The sequence below is a fragment of the Perognathus longimembris genome, chromosome 9 (genome assembly GCF_023159225.1).
Source record: "Perognathus longimembris pacificus isolate PPM17 chromosome 9, ASM2315922v1, whole genome shotgun sequence".
Taxonomy (NCBI): domain Eukaryota; kingdom Metazoa; phylum Chordata; class Mammalia; order Rodentia; family Heteromyidae; genus Perognathus; species Perognathus longimembris.
Window position 1 is genome coordinate 40,758,893 of NC_063169.1, and position 23,324 is coordinate 40,782,216.

General features: G+C 35.8%; 1 protein-coding gene across 2 annotated transcripts in view; it reads right to left on the reverse strand.

Moving 5' to 3' along the window:
- Positions 1 to 4,149: 4,149 nt before the first annotated feature.
- Positions 4,150 to 23,324, reverse strand: part of Man1a1 (mannosidase alpha class 1A member 1) — a 165,574-nt gene continuing 146,399 nt past the window's right edge. For both annotated transcript variants that reach the window (XM_048353993.1, XM_048353994.1), the window contains exons 8-13: positions 22,127 to 22,220; positions 12,004 to 12,119; positions 7,263 to 7,482; positions 6,082 to 6,254; positions 5,079 to 5,194; positions 4,150 to 4,711 (exon numbers count right to left, since the gene is read on the reverse strand). In XM_048353993.1, the coding sequence (XP_048209950.1) occupies positions 4,591 to 4,711; positions 5,079 to 5,194; positions 6,082 to 6,254; positions 7,263 to 7,482; positions 12,004 to 12,119; positions 22,127 to 22,220 (840 nt within the window). In that variant the 3' untranslated portion in view covers positions 4,150 to 4,590. The remainder of the gene's footprint in view (positions 4,712 to 5,078; positions 5,195 to 6,081; positions 6,255 to 7,262; positions 7,483 to 12,003; positions 12,120 to 22,126; positions 22,221 to 23,324) is intronic.

The window sequence follows — 23,324 nt, forward strand, 5'->3', positions numbered from 1 at the left end:
CCCTGAATGTTCTTGAAATGATAAAATTGTCAAATTGTACTTAAATCTTCGTGAGAGGAAAAAGTGCATGCATGTCTGTCATGACTTGCAAATTAATTAATTCTACTGGTGGTTTTATGATTTCCATTTACCTATATTTTAAAATCATGGCTGTCAATATTTTCATGCATGGAACTAACACAAAGAACTAATTAAATATGGATACCTGGGGATATGGGTAGTCTTTACTCATTGAAATTTTGATTTGTTAAATTTCAGTGAAGTCTGGAATCTGCACTTTACCAAAAGAAATGTTTTAAGAGATTTTAAAAGAAACTCTACTACAATTGAAAAAGAATGATGTTCTGCTATAGACCAATGAGAGCAACATCACCAGAGACAAACACAGAAGTGGGCCCATTTCTAAGGGTGAACTCTGAATTTGCTGCTGTATGTTGGAGCGCATAGTTGGACATGTCTATGCTCCCTTCTAATAGCAAAAAACCTTATCATATTCTTGTGTCTACTAGCATGAAGAAAGAAAACAGTTGCTAGGAAAATCCCCTATTATCCTATTTTAAATATGAGTTGAACTCAATGTCTAGACTTCTATGAGGTTCTATTTTAAATGCCTATCTGAAGCCTTGAAAATATTTTTTTTGAAAATTATGACTCATATATTGGCTAGTATGATTGGAATGAGCCTGGAAAAAACATTATCAGTCTTTGGACCATTAAAATCAGTGAAAGAGTTTAAGAATCCTGCCACTCCCACATTTTAGGTATGACCTAGGAAGATATTTAAACTTCATGCCTACATGAGAAAAACAACATTTTTACTTTACTTAAAACTTTAAGCTATTATGTGTATGTCATCATCAGAAATTAAATATTTTGGGTGACACACTGACATTTCTGTGTAAATGGCTGATTAAAAATCATGAATAAAAATCATCTTAAATTTTAAGCACTGTTATTGCCAGATTAAACACAACTAATGCCATGTGTGGTATACATACTTGGCTTCAGAAGGCTTCCTATGTTAGGTTAAAAACAAAAATGAAAACAAAACCAATCCTAACTCCTTTGCTTGAAGCTATTGAAGATTTCACTTAAAAATATTTTTATATGAGACAGGGACTGTGAAATTCAATCATATAAAAGAGTAATAGGAGCTGGACATAGTGGTACATGCTTCTACTCACAGTATTAGGGAGGCTGAGGTAAGAAGATTGAGGGCTTGATCTGGGTTCTATCTATGTAATCCGTCTGTCCATCCATCCATTCATCCATCTATCCATCCATCCCAGCCTCAAATCCGCCTCCTCCCAAACAAATACTTTTTAGAAGATAGGGTAAGGAAAAAATGGTTATAGGAATTTCACACTTAATTTGTCAAAGAAGCCACTCTCCTATAACATGAGATTTGAAAGGGCTGAGGAATAAGCTAGAGATATATTGGACAAAGAAAGTTCTGGGTAAACAGTGACAGAACTTTAAGTGTCTAAGAAAAGTACATCATAAATCCTCAAGAACTTGATTTGTTTCAAAAACACTGGAGGTTCTCCTGTAGCTTAAGTTCTCTCTTTTCTATTCAGCCTCTCTGACCAAATGATTCCTCCTGCTGTCAGCATGCAACAAGATGGAACTTGTAGTTTAACGCATTCTATGTGGTTTTGTTTTGTATCAGGGATGGGTGCCAGGAGGTTAGTCTGATCTTTCTTTTTTGAACTGTAAACTTAAGAACAAGTTTATGCCACTTATGACACTACTCCCTACCTCTACCCTGCCTGTGCTGATCTTGAACTTAGGCTAGGTCTCTGATGAAGCAGTATAACCAAAAGCTGTCTGTGCAGTCAGTTGCAATTAAACTTTATATTGGGAGTGTTTATTGTTCAGATCACCTAGTTATAGTATGCAACTGTAGGAGCTAATATTTCCACGTGTAACTCTTTATACTCACCTCTAGACATATGTACTTTTACATAAAGGGAGAAAAACATGACACATGAGGAGATATATTAAAAGACTTTATTCACAATAGAGAAATTTTTACAAATATAATTTTTAAAAATTATGTGTCAATCTATTATGCTTCCTGTAACATTAGAGTTTTATATAAAGTTGGAAATGACAGAATGGATTTATGAACAAATGAAAAAGTCAATGTAAAAATGGGTAATGCACATGACAAGAAGTCACTGAGTTCTATAAATTGGAATAAATTTATGCATGTAATAGTAACTGCACAAAGCATATTGAAACATTGCGTAAACACAAATTAAGTGCTATCTGAAATTTCGTCTTTAATGAGGGTGTAAGTAAGGTACACATGTAAATTCAACCACACAGTTTTGTTGAAAATGAATGAAAGTATCTACCTAGAGACTTCAGTTGTTTAAAATAACACAAAGTTTAAGTTTAAATTACATTATTATAATATCAATCTCGTGTACATTTTTGGTGTTTTTGGAATTAGGTTAAGAAATTTAAGTTCCAGAACTGAAGAAGAAAACAATTCCTCCCAACAGCAAAGCAACTTGTGAATATGTGCTACATCTACTTGTCTACTTAGGCCAGGATAAAAAAAAGATACAATAGTGTAGCATGTACTCACAAGCTGATTTTTACACTTTCTGTTGCAGAAATATTCATCAGCTTTGTATTCTCCATCAGCCAAGCTGAAATGCATAGGAAATCAAAGTTTCCAGTTCAGGGACATTCATATGAAAATTATAATCCTGTAGGAAGACATTTTTATATTTTTCCTTCGAGATGTAGGGAAGAAGACTCTTGTAATGCACCCATTTCATTGGGTGAGCCCAAGATAAGCTGTGGGAGTTATTCTGTGTCAGAGACATGTCAACATGGCACACTGATGGACTGAGGATCTGACTCATTTACCAATTTGACTACTTTATTCTTTGACATATCCCAAATGTACAATACTGAAAACAAAAACAGGCCCAACAAGGTAGTCCTCTTAGACAAAGGAAATCTTTTGAGATACTTTTGACAGCTGAAATAGCTAAAACTATTGTCTATTAAGAGCTAAGGAAATAATTGTCTTCAAAAAAGATTAGGTTGGATCATGTGAAACTGCTGCTATTAGACTGCTTTAAAACTAAAACTATGAATGCAGCAACTTTCTATGCTTTGTCTTATTCATGGTCTCTCACTGATCTGTTTCATCATCGTCGGGTGAAAATTGATGTTGTCAAAGTCATTATACCTTCATATAACACATCATCATTTCACTTCATATAGAGACCAATATGATGAGCAAACACAAGATGTTGATAAGTCTGTTCTTGAGAAAGTTATTTGTTTTGAAACAAGTTTAGGAGAATCACATGATTATTTTGATCTGAGCAGATCCAACCACAGATGACTGAGACCGTCCCTTCTTACACACTACTTCTAAGTTGGGATCTTTATGTTGAATGTAACCATACTGAATATATTCTGTTCTTACTTGACACAGGAATTTATTAGATTTTCCTTAACTGACTACAAATAGATAAGCTGACAAAGGCTCTTTCATAGAGTGCAATCTTGCTTTCATAAGCTGAAGTGAAATAATTTACGACATTTGAAAAAGGGCCCCTTTCCAATCTGAAAAACCTTACCCAAATGGAATGCTTTTTGAAGGAAAAAAAAGTAATGCTGAAATACAAACAAATGAGCTTAGAGCCATATGAAATTCTCACCCTCTCTTTAGAGACCAAGTCTGTTTCCATATTCCATTAAAAGCAGAAACTAGCACATTAAAAGTTACAGTTCCCCTTTAAAAATGTATGTCCATGACAGCAGAGCTCTATAAAACCTGAGAGCTCACTTCATGTCATGCAGAGTAGAGGAAGAAACGAAGCAGCAGATGTGATCCAGAGATGACCCGCGCCATTTAGAGTCAAAGCAGAGAGCAAACACACAGGTTAAGAAACACTAATATAATTAACCAATCAAAATTTACTGCAGTTCTAAAGAAATGAAGTCAACATGAGTCTTTTGGATGACTCTGTAGTTTGAATCACAATGTAAATGAAATATTTTAGAAGACATTCTATCAAATAATGATAGACCCGCATAAGGAGGCTGTCACAGTTATAAGATCTGTCTCCGGTGGATAGACAAACCAGATCAACATAAACTCAAAAAGGAAAAAAAAATTGTTTTAATAATTTATTATTATGGCTTTTTGCAACATGGCAAAACATTACAGCTTAAAGCAGACATCATCTCCTCATAGAGGAGGAAAGAGTTTTGCAGTCAAATCAAATTGTAATTAAGAGGTCATTGGCATACCACTACTCAGTTTCATGAAAGTGCTATCTTACCTTCATGAATTCCAGAGCTAATGGATTTTTTAAAGAAAAACACACAGAAACAAATAAATCCATGGATCCACTGGCTGAATAACAAAAGGAGTAAGGAACAGAGGTCCAATTGATGCCATGATAATAAACATAAAAGACTGCAAAACAGTTGTAGAACTTAGAATAATCACAGACTTAGTGATAAAAGTACATCATGTGTCTGATCACTGGAAAAAGGAATGATTAAGGTATAGAATGGAAGGAATGAAACAGAATGAAATGAAAAAAAAGTCTTTTATTTCTCTTCCACTTTCTTTCGTTCTGCACGGAGTATAGGGAGAAGATGGGCCTCGGTGTTGAAAATCCAGTGCTCCAATGGAAGAAGATCATCATCAGAAAATATTAAGTACAAATATCTGGAAGGGAAACATGAGTTTATAAGGCTTGAGCGATCATACCAGGCACTGAGGCCACAGAATGGCTCCATTCATCTTGCGAAGGCCACAAAAAATTGTCAAGTCTATCAGAACTCTGGGGGATGGATACACACTTATTTGTGTCCAAGAATTTACTCTGTGCTTTGGTGGTGCTAATGTATGAAAAACAAATAAAATCATCCTAAGACATCAGTCATCCTAATGACTGTAAACACTGAAAGCAATTACTGACATGCATGTACAATGGCATTCTTGGAATAATTTGAATGTGTTCTCAATAAAGACATCATCTACAAAGGAGGTATTCAGGTATCTCAGCCCTATCCTTTGAGAATCATTTGCTTACTTTAGTGTTTCTGCCAGGAAGAAACTCTGTTGGACATCATCATAGTTCTCATGAATGAAGTAAACATCCCTTAGGCCAGAGTAGCCGCCGTTTACCTTGCAGTGACTTTCCAGGGCCTGTGTTACAAAGGAGGAAAAAATTATGTAAACTGATTTGTTAATAACCACTATTATTGTACTGCTAAGATTCAGCTACAATCAGGATTCAAACTGAATGAAAATTTATGACAGTTTTAGGCAGAAAACTCAGAAACACAAACTAGGTCCAATTGAAAGCCAAAGACCAAACAGACAATTTGTTATACTTAAACGGAAACAATTGTACATTTACTTTTGGAAAGATCTCTGATGGTACAAATATTGAGAACATACATAAGAAGTCTACCTGGAGATCTAAACACACCATGAAAGACAAACCTGATCCTAGCCGACTGCACTTTGGGGTTGAGAAGGTTAGGAATGTGACAGCATGAGTTAAATCTTAAGTGAGTAAGAACTACTGTGAGGACAGACAAAAATTCTTCCATCTAAGAGATGAGGAAGAATCTCTAATTCAAAGGGCTTTTCAAGAGTGAATCCCAAGGTGTTTCTAAGAATGACCCTTGCTATTCAGGCTGTCTGCTTGAATTTGGTCTGAACTGGAGGACAGAACAGATCCAGGCAACTTCAACATGTCAAAGAAAGTCTGGCAACAGTCTAAGCCAGGGAGGGAGGAGCAAGGGGGGCGGGAAGATGAATCACTCTCAGTAAGCCAGATGTCTGTATGAAAAGGTGAGGTCCAGGTTACTAAAGGAAAAGTGTACAAAGAAAAAAAATATCCCAAAGTCCTATAGACTACCTTCTGTAGACCTTCTGAGATGTGACTTAATTTATATGCATGTACATGTACAAGGAAAGCTTTAAAAATCACAGAAAAGTTGTTATGCTGGATTTATAGGAAATCACAGAACATTTTGTACTATGACATTTATCTGTAAAAAAGTAAATGCAAACTACAACATCACCTCCACAGCTTCCCAGGCCCATTTCCTATACTTCGGATCATGAGTCAGTCGCCACATGTACATGTAAGTCTCAATAACTTCTGGCCGTAGGATGTAATATTTTTCGTTCTGCCTGGTAGCAATGGCTTCAACACCACCATCAAATCTGAATGCTTCTGGTCCCAGTTTCATAACTAATAGACATGCAATAGGGGAACAAGGGTTACTGAAGTATATACAATGTTTAGAGTCTGTTAAGTTTGAAGAAGCAAACAGTGCTTAACCACATTAAAGTCAGCATGACTAAACAATCATTTTAAGTTCTAGTTACAGCATTTATAAAACACAGTGTTAGTATACTTTCAAAATTTAATCATCTGAAAGAATCTATTTTAAAAAATGGTAATAACCCCTTTTTTCCCCCATTTAAGCCCTATTTCCTGAGCAATGACCAGATGAGTACAAGCCTTCAAAACCACATTATTATTAATAAATTATTCTTATTATTTTGTGCTAGTACTGTAGATTGAACTTAGTGGTTAGGTAGGCCTTGTCCCCCTTAGTTTTTTTGTTTGAGGCTGGTACTCTACCACTGGGCCATAGCTTTGCTTCTGGTTTTTCTGGTAGGTAATTGGAGATAAAACAATCTTACAGACTCTTCTGCCTGGGCTGATTTCAAACCATGATCCTCAGATCTCAGCTCCTGAGTAGCTAAGGATTACAAGTGTGAGCACAAGCTCTTGGTAAAAACACACTCTTTAGCAATGACTTCAGTGGTTGAGGATTCTTTCAGTGTTAGAAAAGGAGCTATTTAATCTTAATACTTCCAAAATTTATTTTTACTAACAGAAGCCAGAAGCATGATCTATTTTATACGGATGGGGGAAGATTAATAATGGTCAATAAAATGGTTTCTTTTTGTACTGGGACAGAGGCTTTTTGTTCAATGCTCCATAGCTAAAGCAGGGGTGAGTAAATTAAACTGCTTATCACTTCTGTACCTGGATTTTTGTGACCTGGCAAACCAAGGGTTTCAAGATATAAAAGCAGTACCTTTTAGACATAAATACCAGTTCCTTGAAGATCTTAACTATGGAGCTTAAGTTTCACCAGGCACAGTAGATATTCTTTCAATGACCAAGTTCCTCACTAACTGAAATCAAAGGAGAGGGAATGGAGTATAAAGAATCACATAGACTTACAGGTGCGATTGTAAGATTCATGACAGGTGCGGGCAATTTCAGCCCCAAGTTCAAGGTAGTGCTGGGTCAAGGCTTCAGGAGCTCCATCTGCTCCCAGTGCAAACATGCCTCCTGCAAAGCAGGTCAGGTGGCCCATCTTGTGCTCCAGGAGCCCTCCTTTCCACTCTGCGATGTATGTAAGGCCCCCACTAGACTTGCGGATCAAGTGAGTCTCAATGGCCTGAAAAGAATACTGATTTTTACCATTTTGCAAGCTCTTCTCAAGTATCTAGTAAATACCATGGTATTACTATACTGTAAGAAAAAAAAAAAGAAAACAATTCTGACTCTCAACTTGAGTTTGGTGTTGCAAATCCAATTCAACCCCACAGGTTATGTTACTGCTTGCTGTACTCTAATTTATCCTTTTTTAGTTTCGTTAGCTAGAATTTCCATTTGTTGGGCCAGCCCAGTTGGATTGTTTGGATCATGGCAAACAATCTAATAGTGATTTGCTTGTCAAAGACGGGGACTGGTGCAGTGGTAATAGTTGGGTTAGTGCATTTTAATATCCACAAATGGTAAAATACAGTGCAAGCTGTAGAGCACAGAGTGCATTTTGGTGTATGATCCAGGACGGTGGCACTATTCTGCCTTCCACTCCCTTAGACTTGAGAAGCAGCTAAACAGTGGCAAAAAGGGCTCTTCTTGAGTTAGACGTTATACCTTCATATTCCAGCTCTGCTAAAACCCCTGAACTCTTTGCTTACTTACCCCTAAATGTCAGAATCCTTATCCATAAAAGATAGATAATAAGATTTATTGGAAAAATACCACACCAGTCAGCACTAAAATTGAAACTTGATAAAAGTCCCTGGTCATCACCGTTTACATCTCCAGTATGGTAACAAGAGCCTGAATTAACTTCTTCCCTAATTATCCTATTGCAGTAATTTGTGCATAACCAATTTTAAAGAATAACAAATATCTCTACATCTGGGAGAAAACTGACTGTTCCTACAAGTGAATTATTAAGTTTTTCTTACATCACTATTTTTAAAAACAGTTAACACCAGATATGGAAATATAAAAGGATTACGTTTTAAAAAGCAAAAATGAAGCATAATATTAATGTCTAATGACTAAATTCTCTAGCAGAAAATGCCCCCTACATTATACAAGGAAACTCCTTTCTGATTGTGTCTATATTTGTCACTGCTGTTAAAAAAGGGCTTTCTGGAAGCACATCTGGAGATAGTAGAGAGAAAATAAGTGAAAATAAATAAACAGGCAGATAAAACTTTTCCTGCCTTTACTAGAAATGAAACAAATGAAAGTAAGACAGTAAGAAATAAATGAACATACTATGCTCATTAACTGTGGTTAATTTTATTGATGGTTTACTTATTACATGGATATTTCATTCTTATTTAATGCAACTGAACATCTCAGCTATTTATACTTCTCATAACACAAATTGCAATAAAGTCCTTCAAGCAAATGCTTGTGCATCACGCAAGAAAATATTCTTTCTACATGGCAAGAGTAATAGATTTTGAGGATAGATTAGGGAAACATTATTACCCAGTTACGGATATTGAATAAAGTACTATATTATTTTTGGCATGGTGCTGTCCAACTTGCTACCTCTTAAAATAAACTAAAATGAAATTCCAAAACCTTCAAGCAATGGTTTTGGGTGGATATTGGAAAATTTAACTAAATGGAGAAAAGGAAAAATAGCCTTTAGTGGGTCTAATAAATTTTTGTGTCAAGCTTACACACAGGATTAAAAGAAAGACTAAAATATATCCTGTGGTTTAGCCTTTTTACATTTGAAAATTATTAATTTGATGAAGTCATTGGAATTCTAAATGTCTGATATGTTACCTGCCCAGGTATCTTTCACTATTGTGTATTCCTAATGAGATCTTCAGATAGGCTCTAGAACAAAAATAATTTAAGGCATCATCCTTGATGATGGTATTTTGCTTATGTGTGGGGGTGGCAGGGGAGGAACAGAATCTTGCTGTATTTCCTAGGCAGGCCTTGAACTCCTGGTCTTTGGCAATCTTTTTGCCTCAACCTCCTAGACTAGCTGAAACCATAAGTATGAATCACTGTTCTGGCTTATGATAATCACTTAAAGTACAGAATATGAATATGATTGAAGTACTATATATGTGTGTATATATACATATATATGTGCATGCTCTCTTTCTCTCTCTCTCTCTCTCTTTCTTCATGTAAATAGTATAATGAGACCCATTGGAAACTGTTAAAAAAGGGGGTGAATCAAAATTGGAGGTTGAAAATGAGTGGTGAAAGTGGTGAATATGGTTAAAGTACATTATGTGCATGTACAAGAATAAAACAAGTGTATTCTTTTCTGCAATTAATTTTTGCTAATAAAAAGAACATGTAGCAAAAAGAAACTTTGCTCTACAAAACATCATTATTTCTCAAAATTGTAAGTTTGGTTGTTCTAGAGCTGCTCTCTAAGTTAAAAATACACAATGGGTTGAAAATGTTTTTGCTATTAAGGGAAACAGGAAACACTTTGACTTCATTTGCTCTTAATGGATTTTCCTGTCAATGACTTGTCTAAACAGAATATACTAAAAGTTACATGAGTGTAGTTCTAGAAACCAGGGGAAGAGGGTATTTCAAAGAATATTTTATAGCTGCCTTTCTTGGAACATCAAGTCTTTAAAAACCAGGGGAAGAGGATATTTCAAAGAATATTTTAGAGCTGCCTTTCTTGGAACATCAAGCCTTTAGAAGGCTTTATTAGGATTAAAATATTTAAAATCTCTGCAGTTTGGTGACTGGAGCATGAGATCATGGAAATCAGAATAGAGAACTCCCTAGATACAAACTTGGACTCTGACAGCAAGGAGGGAAACAAACTTCATATTAATGACTTTTCTAGTGTTACCAGGTGAGGTCAAAGGACCAGAGGGATCATATCTTTGTGTTTTATGTCCATCAATATGCCCTAAGAAAAGTGTGTGCACCAAGGCCGTCTAAGGAGTCCTGACCCCTATCCATGAGTAGTAATGAGCGGTGTGTGCTTTGCTTCAGGAAGCTTTCAACTGACCAAGGAAGGAAAGCAATCGAAAATCCAACCTAGTTATTACCCTGATCAAAGACAACTACATTTATAGTTAAATAAACACATAGACCTAGGTCAAAATCACCTTAGCCTTCTTTGTTAAGAAAGACAATAAATTATTAGGGCTTCAAATTTCTATTTTTTCTTATTAAGTAACACAGTTGATTACAAATAACTCTGAGCAAGGGCTGGGAATATGGCGTAGTGGTATAGTGCTTGCCTAGCATGCATGAAGCCCTGGGTTTGATTCCTTAGCACCACATAAACAGAAAGAGCCAGAAGTGGCACTGTGGTTCAAGTGGTAGAGTGTTGCATTGAGCAAAAAGAAGCCAGCCTGGAGTTCCAGCCAGGAATGGCAAAACAAAACAAAACAAAACAACAAACTCAAAAAACAATTAAAAAAAATCTCTGAGCAATCATGAAAAAGGTTAATTTTCTAAGGATTTAGTCATAATTTTGTAACATTCATTATCCAAGAATCTTTGATATGTAATATGTAATATTAAAATAATGCATTGGAGTTATATATGTGTATATATGTATATATGTATATATGTATGTGTATATATATGTAAGTTTCTTAATCATTTAAGATATCTGATTCTGCTAAAATGGTTGCTGGAAATTTGGGCAAAATGTTTTATATAAAATATTTTAATTTGTTTACTTTCAAACATTATATTTATATATTTCTAAAATATGAATTATTGCATTATTGGAGTTTGACTTGAAGGCTTCACACTTGCATTTGCTAAGCAGGTACTCTACCACTTGAAGCCATGCTCACATTTTACAGTTTACATTCTGATTCCTCATGTGAGCTCCCTGAAGATTAGCAACTTTATGTATAAAACTGGGTAAATAAATACTTAAAGTATTGTGAGAACAAACCGCTTCATTTAAGGTATCTATATAACATTACTGTTCTGTAATTCATTATGTGTTTCCTCTCATCTCTCCTGAACTATAAAAAAGATCTTCAAACAGTATTAATGAACTATCTGGTTATATTTTTATATGTGTATTTCCATATAGTACTGTCTCTGCAAACAAGTCAGCTTCGAATGGCAGTAGCCATTTGGACTGTCAATAAATCCTGGGAAACTTTAATGCAGTCAATACTCAGGAAATAAATTCAGAATTTATCTCCTATAATTTTAAATGTAGTTATAAGGAGAATACTCATTTTCCTGAAAGAATAGAGCCAATTTTCTTAATAAAGGGGATATCTCCTGAGTAATACACTGTTAAGACAAATACATTGTGTGAACATGATAGGATAGACTTGTACAGACTAAAAAAATGACTGTGATATCAGCCACCATTATTATCTTCTGGGACGCTTTCATGTACATGATCTGTGTTGACTGCATTACTGTGTGGTTCATAACTATATCTCTTTTTCAGATATGTGACTTTTAAGTGAGGTCTAAACTATATTAGAAATGTACAACTTCCCCATTAGACCTAAAAACATCATATATGATTACCATTGTTATAATTACATTGGCAAATACTGAACTCTACCTAAGTAGGTATACTTCTTAACCCACTCATGTATGATTCTATTTTTTTCCCATCAAACCTGATTAACACGCAAGCTCTAAGTTAGAGCTGAGTGGAAAGATGATGTAAATATTGGGTTACCTGAACAGCATCAAAATACATCTTCTTAGCTTCTAGATCTGTCTTGTCAGACATTAACCATGCCTTGAGCAAATATTCATAAAAGCTGTCTCCAAGCCCTCCAACTGATACATGATCTGAAAAGAAAGGGAAATGAATTTCAGAATGACTCAGCTTTTAATTCAGATAATACAGCAAAATCACATTAGCAACTAGGATGCAAAACCCCATGTCAACTGCAACTCAATGTTATATTTAAATTCTAACAAATATCCTATTTTCAGAAAGATATTCTGAGATGAGCAGATGGCCTATGAACTAATGTGATATGCTCTTCATAACCAGGGAATTTTTGTAAACATGAAGATAAAAGATAATCACCTCTAATTCTAAAAATTGCATTTGCTAGTAAAACATACCAAATTAAGATGTTTCACAGTACACAATTCAATACATTTTTATTTCTTTTGGTTCTGAATAATATAAAACTGCCCAAACTATGATAACAAATCTGTATAAAAAGTGGCTTGCATTAAAACATGAAGTTTCTCATATCTTTGCTTTTAGCAAAGTTTTCTAGTGTTGTCAAACTGAAGGGTCAATAACAGATAGAGCAGGGCAGTAGTAAGGATTCTTCCTTCAAATACTTCATTTGCACAATTCATCTCCTAGGCCATTATTTTTATGCCAGATCCACTGCAAAAATTACCAACAATCTTGCAACAACAGGTGCAACTACTCATTTTAAAAGCAAGACAATCAAGAGAGAGAAGCTAAATGAAATTCTAGTGAGGTACAGAGCCATTGACTTCACAATGAACACAGGGTCTCACGTTTGGATCTTTCCCATATATCCTCCACCTTCTTTCAAGCCTATTTGCTTATACAACCAGAAACACGCTGTATTTGAAACAACAATGTTAGAATCTAGAGATTTCTGAGCATTAACAAGATAAGCTTCTAAGTTTTGTAACTTATTGTAACTAATTTTATCTACTAAAAGTAGATTGGATTTAGTTGTACAAAAGTAATACATATAGCTATTAAAGAACTGTTTGATGCCTACAACACCACTTGGCTCCAAAATTCAACTTGCTAAGACCTAAATTATCATTTCCCCTTCAATTTTATCTCTGGCTCTGGTTTCTATTTTTCCCTCCATATACAAGAGAAATCAGGAAGTCCATGAGGCTGGGAATGCAATTTTATGGTGGAGCATTTGCTTTACCTGTACAGGCCCTGGCTTCAATTTCCTAGCACCACAGAAAACAACACCATAAAACAAAGACCTTAGGTAGCTATTTTCAATTCTTCTGTTTTCCTTCATTCTGACACATAATGAATTCCCAAACTCTGAATTTTATTTTTTTGTATATCTCTTGAAGCCATCTATTCCTCTTTGTTCTCACCAATATGATCCAGGCCCAAGTGACTATTACCTCCTGCCTCAGTGTTTGTGATGACCTGTGAGCTCATTTCCGGCTTCCATTCTGATAATGCTCACTATTTTAATTTCAATTTATTAAAATTAAAAAGACAAATTCAGTTTTCCAGCAGGGCTCAGCAGATCCATGTGGCCCCTGCCTATTGTACTAGGCAGGGAAAAAGATATAACCATCTCCAGCAAGGCAGAAAGCTCTAATGGTAGTGCACTCCAGGCTAGACCCCACATTCCTATCAGACCTCTCAGCATGTGAATCTGATCAACCCTTATTGCTGTCCCTCAATCCTGAGTTTTTGGAGACAGGGAGTTTTGCATGAATCCAAGATGTCTCTGTATGGCGCTCCAGTTCATCTCTGTTCATCTGCTAGATGGCATTTCTTTTTGTTTCTGAAATTATCAGGTTCCATGTTCCATGCCAGCAATTTTCTGGGCCTTGTTCTCTTTGCTGAAAATGCACACACCTCAGATCCACAATGAAATGGTAGATGCCTTCTCTGACACCCTAAAAAGTTTCCTGTCACAGCATGCCTTCTGATAGCATATACACTTACAATTTTATAATGTGGTAGAATTGTTTTCTGTCTCCCCCACATGACCTAAGAGAGCAGAGACCAGGCTGAATACATTTCCTGGTTCACACTAGCCCCTGGAAAGCATCTTCCAAATATCTTGATGATTAAACTTCTTATAAGTCAACTTTAATAAAAGTTATTACCTATTCAAGTTAGTAGGGCCATATTTTTAAGTATTTAAATATACAGTTTCCTTATTACAGAATTAATTTGTATAGAATAATGTGTTTTTTAAAATATGCTGACTCTAAAAATAGCTGTGTTTGAAATGACCTTTACAGTCTCCTAAGTAAATCACTAAAAAGAAAAGAAAAACCCTCTGACATTTATGATCGAAATAGATGAAGTTTATGTCATCAAGAAGGCCTGTATTTATAATGACGATTGTAGCAGACAAACACAAATGATGCATTGTAAAGCAAATCACTGTCCGCTTACTGTCAAAATAGCAAGGATTAAATGAAGTAATAGAAAATGATGGCCATGATCCAGACATGTCCTCCAGAGTTAAAGCAATGAGAGTGGAAAACTTAGCCGGAAGCAGCTTGATCTGTTCTTCCCTTGGGTTACGAATGTCTAATGGATGGAAGAAGCACATTTGGTAGCATTTGGAGATTAAAAGAGGGAAAAAAGGTTATGTAATAACTTATTTGGTTTAATTCATTTGGTGAATGGTCATTAGTTTATTTTAAAATTTCCTGCCTATAAAAATTGGGGAAAATAAAGAAAAATAGAGGTGAAGCACATTTCTTTTTTTTTTTTTTTTGAAAATGTAGCATCCTACCCCCTAAGCTTCTCCCAAGATTAGAGGTAGATGATAGTTTGTCCTGGCAACTAAGTTCCATATATACATCTAAGTTGATATGGGAGAGAAGGACCACCTACTGTAGAAAGAACAGACATGGTATTTTTATGCCTAAATGGTCTAATGGTAATGTATACTGTAACCACTTTTTTGAGGCAGTGTCTCATTACATAGCCAAGGCTGACATGGAACTAACTCTGTAGTGCCAGCTGGCCTCCAGCGGCCATTCTTCCACCTCAGCTTCCTGAGTACTGGGATTAGAGTTGCACACCACAAGACATGGCTGTAAGTCACTTAAATATAATACTTTCCACTAAAGGTGTTATTATTCACAGTAGGGATAGGTCTCATAAAAGGACTCCTAATATGTTAAAAAAACAAAACAGAAGAGATAAACCAAATAGAAAAAGAGTTCAGATGCAAGAGGATTAAAAAAAGTCAATATCTTGATTTTTAAAGTTTTTTTAGACTTCATCTGTATCTAAATTTCTCTTTTCAAGTGAGGTGAAGCAGCAAGTTAGGAGGGGTGGGGAGGATGTGGAAAGGGGTGACACGGGCCAAGATGCACTGTATATTCATATACTGCTTCGTAAAATGGCAACTATGTTGTACAACTACTTAATAATAAAAAATAAGATACATTTCTCTTTGCAAACAAACTATTCACATTGATTAAGATGCATTGTACTCATAATCTGACTTGTGAAACTGAAACCCCTTGTACAACTACTTAATAAAAAGTTAAAAAAAAAGAAATAGCTTACTAGTACTAGAATACTGTAAACACACATACCCACACAACACACACTACACAAATAAGTGTGTGGTTACTGCTCTGTATAAACATGGAGCCTAATATGTGGCATCAGTGGTCACAAAATCTGTTTATCTGATCAGGGGGCAGGAAATGCTGCTGTCTCTTAGCTGTAACTGAAAAACAGAGCCAACTTTTAATACAATAAAAAGAACAACTACTAACAACAAAGATCAGATAAAAATGCATATGAGTCATCACCAATTCCAAGTAAGCAAACATCAAGCAGGTGCAAAATAATGGGTGTGGGACTAACAAATATGATTAAGGCAAGATTATCACCCTTCACAGCTCTGCATCCCTAGAAAGATGGACACTAAGGTGAGTCATCAGGAAGAGGATGTGCAAGTACCTCAAGTGCTGGGAGCAGAAATGGGTACTAAGTTCCAATCAGTCCTCGAAGGAAAATGCTTCTAGAAATGGTATCTGAGCTGGGCTTTGGTAGAGAAGGAAGAGAAGAGTCAAGGAAATAAAGCAAAGACCTACTAGAGTCCAAACAGGCTATGGTGGGAAAAATAAGTAAGTTAGTTGTGTCTAGGTGGATGGAGAATGGGGAGAAGAACATGAGACTCATCAGTCTTGTTTATTTTCTATTAAGAAATTGGCCCATAAGCAATCCAAAATAAAGGACTCTGTGTATCAGGAAAACACGGCCAAATATATAATATGTAGGTGACCTAGAAGATAAAGCTAGAATGTTCCAGTCTAATTGGCTCTTTTTGTCCCAATTCAAGGAACACCTAAATTTAGAATTAAAAAAGAAAACAGTAAATCAAAGAGACTTGTTTTCAACTTTTGATATATTTCATGAGAAAAATGTTCTCCCTTTTTAAAGGATTATATACAATGATCTTATGTCCTAATACACTAGTGGCCCTTTCTAGTTTTGAGTACCCCTTCATACTATTAAAATGAATACTCTAAAACATTTATTTATATAGTATTTCCTGTCATTATTTAAAAATATGTCATTGCTACATATTAATTTTACAACAGAGTCTACATGCACATAGCCACATTCAATCCCATCACTCTTCTTTTGCTCTACCCTATCCGGCTGGTTCTAATCCCTCGCCTCCAAAAAGCACTTCCTCTTTCATGTCATTTTAAAGGTACAGATTAGCACTGGGGAGGTATTTGTCTTTCCAGGTCTGGATTATTTTACTTAAAATACTGATTTACTGGTTCTATCCATTTTCTTGCAATGACATAATGTTATTCTTTATATGGCTGAATTATACACCATTGTGTACACATACACTCAATTTTCTTTATCTATCCCCAATAGGTAAGCACCTAGCCTGGTTTCAGGTATTGGATACTACAAATAATGCTGTTATAAACATGGGTGTGCAGGTTCCCCTATTGTATGCTGACTTATATTTCTTTGTGTCAATGTCCAATCATGGTATAACAGGGTCATATAGTAGTGGTAGTTCTATTTTCAGTTTTTTGAGGAGCCTCCAGACTGATTTCTATAGTGGATGTACTTATTTACATTCCTACTAACAAACTTTAAAGTTCCTTTCCATATGTCCTCACCAGCATTTGATATTATTTATTTTCTTGACTTGTTATTGCTTATTTTCTATTATGACTTGGGTGAATCAGAATCTCAAGAATGGTTTGAATGGAATGAATTTCCTTATTGTAAAGGACTTTGAACATTCTTCATGTGTTCATTGGCTATTTGCATTTTTGCATTTCTTCATTTGAGAACTGTGTGTTAAATTCATTTGCCTCTTAATTAATTGGATTGTTTGTGGGTTTTTGGGTTTTTTTTGTTTTTTTTTTGCCAGTCCTAGGCCTTGGACTCAGGGCCTGAGCACTGTCCCTGGCTTCTTCCCGCTCAAGGTTAGCACTCTGCCACCTGAGCCACAGCGCCCCTTCTGGCCATTTTCCATATATGTGGTGCTGTGGAATCACCGAAAGTTTCATGTGTTGGAGGCAAGCACTCTTGCCACTAGGCCATATTCCCAGCCCTGTGTGGTTTTTTTTTTTTTTTTTTTTTTTTTTTTGGTGCTCAATTTCTAAGCTTTTTATTATTCTGGGTATGAATCCCATGAGTAGCTTGTATTTTCTCCTACCTGTAGGCATTCTTCACTCTGGTAAGTTGTTTCCTTTGTATGCAGAAGTCTGTTAATTTGATGCAACCTGGTCGGTTAACTTTGTGATTAAAGTTCTAACTTCAAGTGTGTTTTTTAATGCTCTTCTGTTTGAAAAGTTGTGTGTCTTACATTAAGGTCACTAATACAATTATTTTATTTATTTATTTATACTATTATTATTTTGCCAACATCAAGGTACGAATATAGTGCCTTCTTGTTTGCTTGGCTTGCTTGTTCAAATGGTGCTCCTGTCACTTGAACTACAACTCTAGTCTAGTTGTTTGCTTGTCAAGACTCATGGACTTTTCTGCCAGGACTTGCTTTAAACCATGTTCCTCTGGATCTCAGCTTTTTCAGTAGTTAAGTGAAGTGAGCCAGACTCAAAGGAACATGGACTCTATGGTCTCCCTCATAGGGAATAATTAGTACAGGTTTAGGCTAGTCACAGCAGAGGATCACAAGAACCCAATAGCTATGCCCTTATGAACACATAAGATGATGCTAAGTGAAATGAGCTCCATGTTATGGAAACGAGTGTTATATCACTGTTGTAATTACTTTCAAAATGCCATGTGAAACTGTATCTTCTTTTGTTGATGATCCTCTTGTATTCTCTTCCTGTGGTTGTCCCAGCGCTATCACTGTATCTCATCTGAGTACCCTGGATACTGTATATATTGGTATTAGAACTAGGGAAGGGAAAGGGAATATCAAGATTGAGAGACAGAGGATAAAAAGACAAATGACTCCAAGAGCAATACTTACAAAACCATCTGGTGTAAACCAACTGAACAACTCGTGGGGGGAGATGGAAAGGGGGAAGGGAGGAAATGAGGGAGGAGGTAACAAATTGTACAAGAAATGTACCCACTGCCTTATGAATGAAACTGTAACCCCTCTGTACATCACTTTGACAATATTAAGTAATTATTCAGAAAAAAAAGAATACAAGTGTAAGCCACAAGTATACATTTTGAGCTGTTCTTTTATATAAAGTAAGAAACAGGGTTCTACTTTTAGTCTTTTACGTGTGGATGTCAGTTTTACTAGCAGTATTTGTTGAAGAGGCTATATTTTCTCTAATGTATGTTTCGGCACTTTCATAAAAAATTAAGTGCTATGTGTGCTTATTTCTGAAACTTCTATTTTATTAGTCTACATGTCTTTTTTGTGCCAGTACTAAACCATTTTTCTTTTGATGGCTCTGTAATATAATTTGAAGCCAGGTATTGTGTGATACATCTAGAATTGTTGTTTTTGTTCAGGATTGTTTTGGCTACTCGGGGGTCTTTTATGCTGTTACATGAAATTTAGCATTCATTTTTATATTCCTGTGAGAATGTTTTTGGAATTTTGGTGGGGATTTCACTGAATCTGTACACTGCTTTTGGTAGTACAGTTATTTTCACAATATCAATTCTTCCAATCCATGAACATGGGCAGTCTTTCCATTTTCTAGTGTCATCTTCAGTTCCTTTCTTCAGTGTTTCTCAGTCTTCACTGTAAAGGTCTTTTGCCTTCTTATTCCTAGGTATCTGTTTTATTGAAGTGATTGTGAATTGGATTATTTTCCTAATTTAATTCTCAGCCTCTTTGCTGCTGGTATATAGAAAAGCTATGGATTTTTCTTGTATCTCACTGCTTTGCTGAAAGTGTCTACCAGTACTAAGAGTTTTTGGTGGAGTGTAAGTAATAATTATCTATATTTCCAATGCTGGAAAATTAAAACAATTTAAAAATATTTTTGTTGATTCATTAAGAGTAACAATTATATGTCTAGTGTGTAGTATTTTTCATGAAAACATTGCATTTTAGAAAACAAAAAATAAATGGGAAGACTGACATTCTTACACTTTTGTGAACCTCCTTAATGTTTTTGCTTCATTAGCAGAGATTTGTATTCTCATAAACAGTACACTTTTGATCCATTGTCACATATTGTTCTAGATAAAATATATAAGGAAAAGTTGTTCTTACACAGGTGTTAAGAGGAAGGGTATTTTAATGTCATTTCAGATAATGGTGGTTTTTAATTTTTTTTTTTTTTTGGCCAGTCCTGGGCCTTGGACTCAGGGCCTGAGCACTGTCCCTGGCTTCTTCCCGCTCAAGGCTAACACTCTGCCACGTGAGCCACAGCGCCGCTTCTGGCCGTTTTTTTCTGTATATGTGGTGCTGGGGAATCGAACCTAGGGCCTCGTGTATCCGAGGCAGGCACTCTTGCCACTAGGCTATATCCCTAGCCCTGGTTTTTAATTTTTTGATATAGCAACAAAACTTGACAGTGAACTTTTAAAGGTTAAAGTTTTTCAAAGGCTAGATAGCTACAATGTAAGATTAGAGATTAAACCAATAATTTTTTGTATTCTGTTAACAGTCACAAGTTCTAATTATGTTGTATTTTGAGTGGATATTTTTTCATATTTGATTTTTTAATAGAATGTAGTGGTTATTTGGAAAATAGTTTTTTTGAGTCATACAGATCTTCCAAATGTTGACACATTTCATTAAACAATATTAAAAAAAATCACACATTTGCTAATATCACCACACCACACCAATTGCATCAGAAAACTATTGGAGTTAAGCTTGTGGTGGCATTAACAAGTTTTCTATAATTTTAATTCTTGTTTAGAAATTCCACTTTTATCATCTTGGGTACAAATATTGTCACTTTTCCTAGAAGTGACAGGTTCATTTTTGAAAACATGTCAGCCAATTACCAAAGTCTGGAAAACCAGTTTGATTTTAGTTGTTCTTTCAAGTAAGGATGGCAACCCATGAAACAATAATGACAATAATCTCAATAACAGCCAAGAATCAGTAAGAACCCATTAATAACAAGTGTTGCAATTCATTCATGCTAGAGCTTTTCTTCCAGGCAGATATTATTTTTCATCATGTAGCCAAAGTACACTGTGTACACTTTCATTTCATCACATAGAACATTACAGTGATATGTACTCAAGAGCTGACATTTGCTAGAATCAATAACCATTTTACTGCTTCATTAAGAACTTTCATCAATGAAAGTGGCAGAGTACAATGAGTGTTAGTACAATCTGGTGCCTGCCTGGCTTTGCACTGATACTGTAGCAGTTCCACCCATCATGGCTCTTGCAGTGAACAAGGCACAATATCTCAGGGTTATCACAAACATATTTTGACCTATAGATCCCCTGAAAGGTCTCAGGACTTCCAATAATGTGTAGACCACTCTTAGGTCAGAAGCAAACTTATCAGAGCTAAGTTTCAATAGCTTGGCCTTCCATTGCTATTACCATACTATTTTAGCACATATTTTTCCTATTAAATCTCTCTCTCTCTCTCTCTCTCTCTCTTTCTCTCTCTCTCTCTCTCTCTTTTTTTTTGCTTATTTCACAAGACAGGATCTAGCCATGTAGTCTAGGCTGGTCTGGACCTCCATATGCAGCCGTGCTGGCCTTAGATTCCTAATCTTACTTATTTAGCCTCTCAAGTGCTTAGATTATAGATGTGCATCCTTATGCATCCTATACTAAAACATTCTTTAAGAAAAGTACTACTAATATAATAGTAAGGCAATATCAAGAGTATGATATTTAAATATGAAGAAAACCCCAAACTAAAGTAAAATGTTAAGGCAGCACTAATACCCTAACCATAGCTAAGCAAACCAATTAAGATTCTTCCCTTGCTTTCAATGCTACTTAATCTACCATTTCTCAAAATTATTTATTTCACCTAGTATTAATACTGGTTCTTAAAGTTGTCTGAAGTGAAGACTTCGCCAGAAGTATCATCCAAAGTTATTGTATGATACTTAACTCCACCACTAAAGTAAATGTACTGGCTAGAAATCTTTATCTCGGAGCCTAAAGCCTCTTTTATTTGCTTTTCCAGCTTCTCAACCCTGCACTAAAAGACAATGTTAGGAAGTAGGATAATATAGCTATCTTTCTGTGCAAGACCACTGTCCTTAGCACAGAGGAGAACCTTTTCCCGTCTATCCACATGAACAGTCTATCCACAGTACAGGCTGATGTCCCTCACCAATCTGACTAGATCTTTATTTTCTGACGAGTTGTTTCAGAAATGCTTCTGTATCATCACAATTAAACTTATACACTGAGATGGGCACTGGTGGCTCATGTCTGTAATCCTAGCACTCATGCTGAGTTCAAGCCCCAGGACTGGTACACACACACACACACACACACACACACACACACACACACACACACACTCTAACTATACACTAAAAGACCCTGTCCAGTTTCCTAGTAGCACAATCTGTCCCTATGGCCAAAGGAACCAGTCCCCTTTCTTGTTTTCCTTGACATTCTTCTACATGATCTGTGATTCTACTACTAGCACAATACTGGTACTATGAAGTGCTAAAGAAATGATAATTTTTTTACTTACGTTGACCCCACTGTCCACTACTGGGGTTCAGATAGTTAGGATAAAGGCCTTCTGGTTTTTCCAGTTTGTTTAATACTTTTCGAATATTCATTACCTACAAAACAAAAGAAATGTTATTATGAAAATTTAAGAAAAACAATATACCAGTCATTCTTAAATATATTTTTACACAATTTTGACACAAATGATGCAAAGTTAGAAAAAAGACAGCTTTCATCAACTTCCTATTATAAAAATAACAGCAGGAAATGAATACAGTCACACTGATGATCTATCGTATCCAGATCCTATACTAGGTACCAAGGGTAAAACAAACTACTGCTCTTTTGGAGTGCTCCATTATAATGTGATGATAGTGACAATTAAGAAATAAAAATAGTATGTCAAGGGAAGATAAATGCTCTGAAAAATATATTATATCTTCCCTAAAATCATATGTTGAGACTCTAACCCTCAGTGTGATGGTATTTGGCGATAGAGCCTTCTGGAAGTATTCAGGACTAGTGACCTTATGAAAAGGGACTCAGGGATATTCTTTTTCTTCCTCAGGCACAAAGAATCTGTCATGTAAATACATGGCAGGATAAGGCCCACTTACAAAGAGGTCTTAGAATGAAACTTACCTTGTCTAAATCTTGGTCTTAGATTTCTCAGCCTCTGGAACTGTGAGAAATACATTTCTGTGGTTTAGGTCGCTCAGTTTATGCATATATATTTTAGAATTCGACTTGATTAAGAGGACTAGTGTGAGGACAGGAAGTGGTGGATAAAACTGACTGTTTTTAAGGTGGTCTGGAAAGGCTAATATAGTTGAAGAGAATTTTAAAGATGTTAGAGAACAGGTCATGGAGAAATATGGAGGGAGAAAACTTGAGCAGAGGGAAGAGTGAGTAGAAAAAAGTTTGGAGAAGAAAATGGGTTTGGTAAAGCCACTAAGGCAAGAAGTGAGGGAGCACAGGGAGAAAGACCAATAGCAAAGAAAAGAGTGACCAAGGTTTCAGGACACGGGCCATAGAGGCCATAGTATTGGCTCATTCTACCCTTTAAATCAGGGAAGACCTGTGAAGCTGGCTGTTACCGAGTCCAGGTGAAAGAAGATGATGGGCCCTGGACCAAGGTAGCTTCACAGGCAATAAGATAGAAACAAAGGATTTCCTCATAGATTTAATAAGAGGAAAGCTTGACATTGCTCTCACTT